This window comes from Acyrthosiphon pisum, chromosome A3, assembly GCF_005508785.2.
Source record: "Acyrthosiphon pisum isolate AL4f chromosome A3, pea_aphid_22Mar2018_4r6ur, whole genome shotgun sequence".
NCBI classification, from domain to species: Eukaryota; Metazoa; Arthropoda; class Insecta; order Hemiptera; family Aphididae; genus Acyrthosiphon; species Acyrthosiphon pisum.
In genome coordinates, this window is record NC_042496.1 from 13,244,678 (window position 1) to 13,255,630 (window position 10,953).

Sequence of the window (10,953 nt, forward strand, 5' to 3'; positions counted from 1 at the left end):
TATGCTTCCAGTTTTTCTCAAGGTTTTAAACTAAGTTTGCCAATAAAACGTGAACACAAAAAATAAGAGCATCTAAAATATACTTCGGGATCTTGTAAAAACTAATAAGTCATTGCTAATGTAACTATGTAAGCAAATATTTTTTTCTTTCTATAGTATAGAAATTATATAGATATTATCTAGATCTAGGTGTTTTAAATTTGTGATAACTATTTTAACTTCCAATTTAGCTGTGAATATTTTGTTTCTCATTTTTAAAAAACTTGCAAGTCCACTAAGAAATTTTGGAGTAGTATTCAAGTTTACTTTGTAAACTTTCATTTACAATGTAAACTTCACATATAGATACAATACAAATACTCAGACATTTTTGTTCACATAAACATGTAAGGCCTTATAATTTTTCATTTTATCAATATTGAACAATGAACATACATTATATTTTAAATACTATTTATACTGTGTAATTTATAACCCTTTCAAATAAATTGTCATCGTCCAACTAAATCCAAAATAAATAGTCAGGTGAAACCAAAGCACCATTTGTTAATTGTCACACCTGTTCACATGCCTATATTTAATTAAAATTTTTTTTTTTTAATTCATACAATGCATTTTTAGATCTAGTTATGATTAATGAGCTTAATGTAAGCATAATGAATACAATTTTAATAGATAGATTTAAACAATATAGATAATATGTATTTATTAACAAGTCATTAATACCTACTTATCACAAACATTACAAAGATGTTCTTTAAAGACTGTATGTAAAAAAAATATTAATAATAGTTCAAATAATTTATAAATAAAAACTAAAATATAATTAATAAACATTTTTTCTAACAAAAATAAATATCAATGTAGGTTAAAAATAAGTATTTTTTTAATAATTATAATGTTAATTTGGTCATAACTCATAACTGCAATAATTATTTGCCAGTTAATTAATTTATCAATTTCAATTTAAAATTGATAGATTTAATAATTAATTAGTCCTTAATCCTTAAAGATAAAAAAAGTGAAGGATGTGAAAATGATAATACAATGTACTTTATTTACACTGTTTTAAAGTTCTGTTGATAAGGATTTTTCATAATTTCAACAACTTAATACAAAAGAAATTGTATGTAAAATAAAATAACACTATTAAAATTTCTTATACATCTAATTAAAATAAACAGAAAACAAATAAATTATAACATAAATAGTAATTTCAAGAAAGTTAAGAATAATGAACTGTAAATAATTGTATCAACAATTAACATTAATTTCATAAATATGGCAATTTAAGACAGCCCTTGAATACAAAATATTGCATTTTTCAATAGCAAAACAAATTTCGAACAATAAATTATCAAATATATCTAAATATTATATGATTTTGTTTCCACATGAATAGATTTATTTTGCTTCACAAAAAAATGATTTTCATATTAATTAATGAGCAAACTTAATTTTTTTTTTTTAATAATACATTTTTTTTTTATCAAAGCATTACATTCACAAACTTCTTATTATTTGTATTATGTAATATTGTACTTAATCTTGTTTTTAATATTATAATCGTTTGTTGTAGCAGGTTGTACAAAATTGATCAGCTTTCATCACGTTCAATGAAATCCATTATTTGCTTACTTATAATATCGGTAGCTTTTTGTGATTGTGGTATTAAGAATCTAAATACCATCAAATATATATAATGTAATATACAACATCATTTTGAATATGAGTAATAGTAGTAATATTAAAGTTTAAATCAATACATTTTTTTAAATAAATGTAATGAACTTTCTAAATAGATGATTTTAAGAAGTTTTAAAAAAATATCTAAAACTTAACCAAATATTTATTAATAATAATTCTAAATTTTAATCTCTATACCAAATTTTATCAACATCGGTCCAGCTGTTTAAGAATACATTAAGGACACACACACAGACAGACAGACAAACATTAATTTATATAATATATATTATCACAAATGTAAAAAAAATATAACTGATACCAATCTACTCGAAATACAGGTATAATAAATATAATAAATAAATGTTATATTTTATGTAATAAATACTTTTTGATGTCCCTAATTAGTAATTAGTATTTGTATTATTTTTAATTTGTTAAATCTGAAGTAAAGTAAATTTATTTATTCTCATTAGTGGGAGTAGGAACTTGTTTTAGTAATGTAGCTTACATTGTACGAGATATAGATAGCAGACCTGGTATGAAATGTTCTTAACAATAAATTAGAAGATAATATTATTTTATACTATGCCATAAATCATTGCATAACACACTATAACAAAACATTTATCTTTTAAATATTGAAATATGTATATTAAGTAAATTATTACTACTATTACTCTAATTTTTTTCATAATGTATACAACTCAATATAAAAATAATAACCTGTCTATATCCTTTTCTGCTCCAGAGTATTCAAAAATAATCAAATCCGGCCGTTTCTTGCGACATTTAATATTCAAAATAGTTCCCAGTGAATGATTTACCAATGAACTGATTTTATTAGGATCTTTTGAATCTACTTCGACTATTATAAGGTTATTTTTTGTCAACACTAATTTCCTAATATTAAAAAGTATAAAGCATCATATTATAATAGATTTGTTTAATTCAACAAAGAATTACTATTTAGTCTAATAAATAATAATTAGTATTTTACCCTGGAATTACTGTTCCATCATTTCTGATATGTTGACAATCAAAGGATGCAATTACATTGGATTTATTTAATAGCATCGACAAACTATTATTATGAGCTGCATCATATAGTTCATCTATTTAGAATTGAAACTTTAGGTTTTATTAATAATTAACTTGTAATTATATTTTTAAATACCTTCTGAATCTTGATTATTATCATCTTCATCTATTGCAAAAACTGGTGCCATATTTCTGTATCTTTTGCTACCTCCATCTGTTTTTTCATTCTTTGTACTATTGTTATTACTTGATAAAAAATCCATTAATTTACCTTTGACTTCAAATGATTTTGATCTCATCGCCACACTAAGATTTACATATTTAATCATATATTTTTTATATTAATTAATATTTTGAATGATATTTACCCGAGCTTAGAAAACAGTTCATTAGTTGAATTTGTCTGAGTCAATCGTTCCTTATTTTTATGCGGGCTACATAGACACTGTGAACATCTATTACGATCATGATCACTCAAGCCATCAATATTGTTTTTTTCAAAATATTCATGGAGTGCTATTAGAGTGGAGATTGTGAAGTTTATTAATAAAATAAGACAATAATTATAAATTATTATTATAAATTGATTAATTTTAAGAAAAATACAAACCTTGATAGCCACCATTTAACATAGAAACATAGAGAGAATGTTTTTGTAGAAAAGCAGATACAACCATGTGGGTATTTTGGTTAGCATCTAAACCACTACCACAACCTGAGAAACACCAATGTTCTCCTCCCCCTGAACGGCCCTCTGCAAAGCTCTGCTTTTGACATGATAATAACCCTTCAACTGCAGTCCAAAAAGAAACAGGATCTTCCAAAAGCTTTAAAATCAAAATACAAACTAAACATTATTTTTAAAATTTAATCTTATTCTTTATATGAAGATATTGCTGCAAAAACTAGATAAATATAAATGTTTTCATGGAATAATAATAAAAAAAAATTCCCCACAATTGGGTCCCTTCAAAATATAAATAGAGTTTTTATGGTAAATAATAAATATACTTATTTAGTTGGCCGTTTTTGTTGCAAATAATGGTCACATTTTAACATAATAAATAAATTGTATTGTATAATAGTACGTATACATTCCATAACTTGGTTATTTTAAAATATAATTTTGTTTAAAATAATATAGCCCATTTTTCAATGAAAAAAAAATTTAACTGTAGGGAAATCCAGCTAAGTATTTTTTGAGTGAAGTTCATTACATTTTTATGAATTGTATAATATAGATCATACTATACAGACAAACCAACAGTGTCGATTCTTGTCCAGTGTCTTTCATAGAATTTAAAATTGTAAATAAGTATAATTTTGATTTTCAAATGTTTTTCAAGTCATTCGAGTATTTTTTGATTGACCCAAAAAGTTAACTTATTTGGCTTTTGCAACAAGCCTTCCATATAATAAATAAAAATATTAATAATGGTACATACTAAAGTACTGTCCAATGGAAAGGCAATAGGCAAGTGTCCAGCATTGTATTGTTCTGCAGGTCGGCAATCCATAACAAAAAATTTCAAGCTGTTTGTCACTGTTCTATTTGTATGAGATACTAATTCGGTTACACTGATTGGAAGGCATAACATTTGTGAAATTCCTTTATTCTGCAGCTTTGGGTCAAAAATATATCCAGCAACATCCTGAAAATCATCCCGAATACTAAATATTGTATTTCACAGATATTTAGTTACATACTTTTATAAAAGTTGAAGGTGTTTGTTTGTCATAATATTCTGCCAAAGACCAAAAATCATTTATATCATCTATGGCCAATTGTGATGGCAAACTCCCAAGAATTTCAATCAATTGTGTTTTGGGTTGATGTTTTAATGAAAATATATGATCCCTAATAATAATAATAATAATAACTATAATATTTAAAATTTTAGACTTAGATAAATAATTGTTATAAAAATATTTACCTTGCATTGATGATGAATACTAAAGCTAAGAAAAATATAAAAAACTTGTCTTTTTTTGCTAAGTATAAATCCCAAATAGTTAAAATAACTTCTAAAGAACATGTTTCCGAAAATAAAGTTTGTATCTATGAATAACAAAAACAATTAAAATTAGTAGTTATTGAGAACTTTTATATTTTAGTAGATTAATAGATACCCATGAGTCACTATAAAGTTCTGGACCCAATTTCAGAGAATCTAGTAAATTACACAACTCTGGATCGTGATATAATAACAATATCCGTAATAAATGATAACAGTCTTGATGTTTAGCTATGTACTCTTCATCAACCGCACGGAACATAGTATATGTATCAATTCGGGGTAGTTTTAATGATATAATCGGCCGAATTATTGATGACCATTTCTTACTTATATCATACGTATCTATATTATATATTTTACACATTGTCACCAGTATCGCTTCAGTGTCTGACAAACAGTTTAATTTTTCATCTTCATCTTCAATTTCTAAAGAAGCTAAACATATTTAAGAACAGGTATAATAAAATGTATTTAATACTTTAATAATATTAATTTGTACACCAATCAATACACACCAATTAACATTTGACAGTCAAGCTCCAACTGTTCTATGTTCTTTATAATTGGTCTCTCATCTAACAAAGTTTGAATAGTATCATCATCACGAGTCAGTAACTGACGCCACATCTGACCCCTACATTCATTGGCAATTACAGTAAAATTGCCAGATTCTTCACTAAGTGGAGACTCATCTTTCTCGCAAAGGGCTTTTTCTAACGCTTTCATCCTACATATAAATCATTATTATCATGTAATTAGTCAAAATAACATTATGAATCATGGGTGTACTTACCATCCTTCATCTTCTTCTTCAGACATCTTAAATCTTATTTATCTAGACTAGCAAATTATGTATTGAATACATTTGAGAAGAAAACATAGGTGTAACATTGTCAATTTACAGTGATTTCTTTGTTAATGGTCAAATACTTATAACAGATAATATACTTCAGCACTAAAAATTAATCATAAAACCAAATTAAGCATGATTTGAAAACATTAAAAAGTTAATAAATCATTATACCTAGTAGAAGTGAATTTTTCTGAAATATACTATGATTTATTACAGACAAAAAGATATTACAGTAGTACAGTATTCTGTATTACAGTTAAATAATGTTATCTAATAATATTATGTATTTAATATTTATCAATATTCTTTAGGCAAATGATAAGTCTTTATCTTAGTTCGTGGTACCTATTCCGTATTCGTTTAAAATGAAATTTTTATAGGTTGGCATTAATGTACAAATAGTACAAGACTATAAAATACAAATAGGATTATCTACTTATTAGGTACCTACTTATTAGGATAATCTGCATAAGCCTTAGAATATAATATAGGTAGGCAATATAGCATAGGTAAAAACTATATTCCATTGAATAGTTAATACTAAATAGATAATAAAAATACGAAAATTAAAAATATGCATTGTGGTTATTTTTTTGGCAGGTACGTACATAAGATATACCTAATTATATTATAATGGAGAATTCGATTTTTTCAAAATGAAAATTGAGAAAGGCGTTGCAACGTATTGTTTGGAAACAAAATTAATAGTTGCCTCTGAACTAAATACTATAATATAATATTTAGTTCAGTGATTGGTACTGACTAAATTGATATGACTTAAATTACAATATTATGATATATGGATGCTTTTAAATTTTAATTAGATAATGGATGCTGAACTGGATCTGTGATCTGAAAATGTTGAACTGCATAAAGGTCGACAATTTTAATGACACCATGGCATATGGCATTATAGCAATATCATCTATTAGACATTAGTCAATACTCAATAATTAGTGCATACCTATTGGCAATTACCACTGGTTATAAATAACTAATAAGTAGATACTAAAAATACTAGATATATTTATATCAATATTCAATGCTATTCCCTACGTCCGTCGACCATATTATGTAATAATGACATTATGTCTATGATCAAAACCATAATGTAGTTGGAGTATAGAGTACCTCCTCTGTGACCTAAACAAACTAAAAAATAAAGACAAAACATAAGTAGTAAAGTAGTTAAGTAGTATAGGTAAACAAGGTAGGTATAATAGATATATTAAACATAATAAGTATTAGAGTAGCTATGTCGTATGTAGGTAGGTATATAGGTACTATATAATATATATTATACGGTATAATATATATTATATAGTATAATATATATTATATTTATACCATGTACCAACAACCCTCCATGGCTAAATAATTTTATTAGCCATGGTAGGTAAGTAGTACGTATATATAATTATTAGGTCCTAATAATATGCAATTCAGAAGCTAAGCGATAATTAAAATTATTTATAACTGTATACAGTAGGTACAGAAGAGATTCATTTGATGACATTTGTTTTTATCTAGTATAATTATAGTATACTACTAGATAGGTAATAATGTAAGTACTATATAGAAGCCTGTGTTATCCTCTACCCATTTATAACTAATATGTAATGATTAATAACTTATAAGTAGGTAATAATTATCCAGAGTTATCTCCGTGAGAAAATACATCAAAAACTATAACACAAATCATTTTACTAAGTTTCTAATTTTGGAATTGATTAATAAACTATTTATATTCTAAACGTCTTGCAAATTATTTATTATTGTTTGATAGTTGATTTTTTTTATATTAGATTTTGAATTAACAAAATTGTTATTATTTTATTTATTAAATATTATGTATGTTAAAAAATTTACTAAAATGTATGTTTTATTTAAATTATATCGTTTTAAGTAGTACACTAGTACCTATGTTTACATATTTTTTGGACGTGTAATGTATATTTTAACTTTTTAGATTCTGAGCGGAGCGATGCATGTATTGATTTTACAATGATGTGTGTTTTTATAATTTTAATTATTTTTGTGTCTATGTATACATGATAAGTAGTAGAAAAAATGGTTCGATTTTCAACTTAATGTCTTGTTCGATGGGAGTGTGAATCTAGTTGGTGCATTGAGGAGGTCAAAATTCCATATTCACATTAGTGTTCAAAAGCGCCGAGAAAAACAAAACCTGGAATTTTTATGCAAAATCAGTTTTCGATATCCAAAAAACGATTTTGGTTCTTGGTGTAACTCTAGAACAAATAACCGTAGAATACATGACATTTTCATTGGTTTTTTTATACAAGCATTTTCTATATACTATACAATTTTGAAAATATTTTTATTTGTTTTGAGCTGCTTACGGAAATATCAAATTTCAATTTTTTTTGTTTTTTTTTCTATAAATATCAATAAAATTATATCTGTTGTGCCAAAAAGCGCAAAAATCCATAAAATTTAATACTTAGACCCGGAGTGATGTTCAATTGGTACTGCTCAGACAATAATTAAAATCGAATATTATATAACCCTCGATAATCGAGGCTCAATTTGTTATACAAACCACGCCCGTAACTTTTGAACAGTAAGTTTCCGTACATTTTTCAAACACTTTTAAATTCAGCATACTCATACACGTATTTTGAAAAAAAGGATGCCTGGTAAGTACACTGGTAATTGAATCTTCAAAGCTAACCTTAGAATTATCACAGACATCAATAACATTTACACCACATATAAGTCTTGTCTCTAATGTCTATGAAGGGTTGGTTATTGGTATATTACACTATTAGAAGTATAATAATATACATTACAGTGTTAACTTGGTAATATATATACTTTCTCTTAAATAAATACTTACTTCATTAGGTACCAACGCCTTAGAATATAATATTACTATAGGTATTTTTAAGTATTGTTGTGTTTTTAATAGTGTTAAATAAATTTATTTAAACACCAGAAAACAAATATTACCTACCTACCTATATCGTATATTATAGTACATTATATTATACCTAAGTTACTATAGCATATCTAGTCCATACCTGCTGGCTGCCTATTTAATAAATTAAGTCATTAACATTAATACTAAGACTACTTACAATTTTATATTGATATTAAAAGTTAACTAAATTCTAACTGATAATTGTATACCTACCTACTTATAAGTTATAACTGAAAATGTACCTACCTATATTACCGAATAGATATTATGGACTATGATATACGATTGCGGATAGACGAATAACATATAAGTACCTTAGTACCTACTACCTAGGTACCAACGTTACTGAATGTATTATATATAACCGTATAGGCCACTGTAGGCACAGAATAATAGTAATAAGTATAGGCTTATTAGGTACATATTTACATAAATACCTAGGTATTTCGTTAATACTTTATAGTTACGTCATCCCCTCTTCTCGGGACTCGGGCTATTAAATATTTTGTATATAGGTAGGTAGGTTTTATTGAATCTTCAATAATACTACTTGAACGTTTTATATACAATTTTGTCTTTAATCGTTAAAATGTAAAATCATAAACTTTTCTATTACCATTTATCTTATTATCTGTCTATAGTCTATATAAGTGTTATATTTACATATTTTTTAAATCTATCTACTTTTAATCAGGTAGGTATCCATATTATATTTCCGCGCGATCAGTTATCTATATTATTATATATAATCTCATATTATCATTAGTTATTAATCATTATTAATAATGACCTTCGTAAATTCGTAACTATTTATTATAATGAATATTAGAAAGTCTTTAATGTTCATGGTAGCTATATATTCAGATATCGCGTAGTGGGGTAATGGCGTATACTATTAGGTATTAGTATTTATTACTATATGACTATATTATATTTTATATTTCATTATATTATATTGTATTTCACGTTTTTATTTACATGTTATATATTTATATAAACCTACTAATAATTAATATAAGTACTATAATTGAAGAGTTTTCATAATTTCACATTATTAGGTAGATATAAGGTATCTGAAATTCTAAGATCTAACTAGTAAAAAAAAGTTACATATTATTTATTTATTTATTTATCTTATTTAAATCCAAGACTTTACTTTATTAAGATTACTCGTAAACCATATAAAAAAAGTTTTTCCAGTATAGGCACCTACACTAAAGGTAGAAATGAAGACTATATTTTTATCATACAAATACATTTTTGAAGATTGTGATGGGAGCGATGAATGTTTCAGTGTAATATTCACGGGAGTATTTAAAAAAAATGTTGTACCTATGCCTAATAATTTCTTACCTTTTAGAGCAGTAATAAGCTTTAATCTTAAGCTTTGAGAATGTTTTTTTGTATAAAATAATTGCTAGATATCTCGGGGGGTCAAAAGTAGAAAATTAAAAAGTAATAAACACTTTAAATTTTAATTAAATATTTATATACCTAAACATTATGTCTTATTTCAGAGTAACGCCACATATTATAAAATATATATTATTATATTATTTATAATGTGTAATATATTATATTTTATATTTTTTATGAGCGTTTGGATTTGGTATTTTTAAATTGATGTTAGTAAGTATGACTTATAATTTATATACCTATATAATTTAACCACCGAATACAACATAATATATATATATTATAGTTTCTACGTAGGTAAAAATAATATACTATATACTCAACTATAGTCAGTTGGGTAGTAACGTAACGAAAATAACGCGTTACTGTAACGGCGTCACTTTGCTTGTAACGCGTTACGTAATTTCATTAGAATTATTTCCAAATAACGAAAAAGTAATGGAAATTACTATAGAATAACGCGTTACAGCTTTGAATTATTAAGTACCTACCTATAGGTATGCCTATTGCGAATTGAAAAAATATATATGTATAATGCGGGTATTATTATGTTTACCAATCTAATATGTATATTATATATTTAATTTTAAGTCAGCACAATTCAGTTTTCAATGGTTTTGACATTTGAAATGTTTAATGCACCGTAAATCACGAGAACAGTTAATTCAATTTATTATTTAATTTGATTCCTTTAAATAGGTTTCCTATGAATATAACTTGTGTGGAAGACTAAATTTTATATGATCCTATTATATACGTCCAGGCACGGATCCAGAGCAAAGATCTGGGGGGGCCCAACAATTTTTTTACAACACAAATACAATTATAATAAATTATTATCCTTTATTTTTAATAAATAGTAGATATTACGTATAATAATATATTATATTATCACACATATATTATGTGATTTGAAATATAGTAATATAGTAAGTTTTAGGATCTGTAGAATTATAAAAAAATATGTCTAAAATATGTCTGGGGGGGTGGGGGGG

At 25.4% G+C, this 10,953-nt stretch overlaps 1 protein-coding gene across 4 annotated transcripts in view; it reads right to left on the reverse strand.

The window, feature by feature from the left end:
• Positions 1-367: 367 nt before the first annotated feature.
• The window catches only part of LOC100167213 (TBC1 domain family member 23), an 18,819-nt gene continuing 8,233 nt past the window's right edge, over positions 368-10,953 (reverse strand). For 2 of the 4 annotated variants that reach the window (XM_008189579.3, XM_016808243.1), the window contains exons 2-13: positions 5,539-5,700; positions 5,261-5,472; positions 4,858-5,180; positions 4,662-4,786; positions 4,435-4,585; positions 4,173-4,379; positions 3,338-3,554; positions 3,096-3,243; positions 2,864-3,033; positions 2,687-2,801; positions 2,413-2,589; positions 368-1,679 (exon numbers count right to left, since the gene is read on the reverse strand). In XM_008189579.3, the coding sequence (XP_008187801.1) occupies positions 1,598-1,679; positions 2,413-2,589; positions 2,687-2,801; positions 2,864-3,033; positions 3,096-3,243; positions 3,338-3,554; positions 4,173-4,379; positions 4,435-4,585; positions 4,662-4,786; positions 4,858-5,180; positions 5,261-5,472; positions 5,539-5,564 (1,953 nt within the window). In that variant the 5' untranslated portion in view covers positions 5,565-5,700 and the 3' untranslated portion in view covers positions 368-1,597. Of the gene's footprint in view, positions 1,680-2,412; positions 2,590-2,686; positions 2,802-2,863; positions 3,034-3,095; positions 3,244-3,337; positions 3,555-4,172; positions 4,380-4,434; positions 4,586-4,661; positions 4,787-4,857; positions 5,181-5,260; positions 5,473-5,538; positions 5,701-5,769; positions 5,879-8,788; positions 8,946-10,953 lie in introns of those variants that run through there. The other 2 variants (XM_016808244.2, XM_001942521.5) reach the window with 2 other exon arrangements.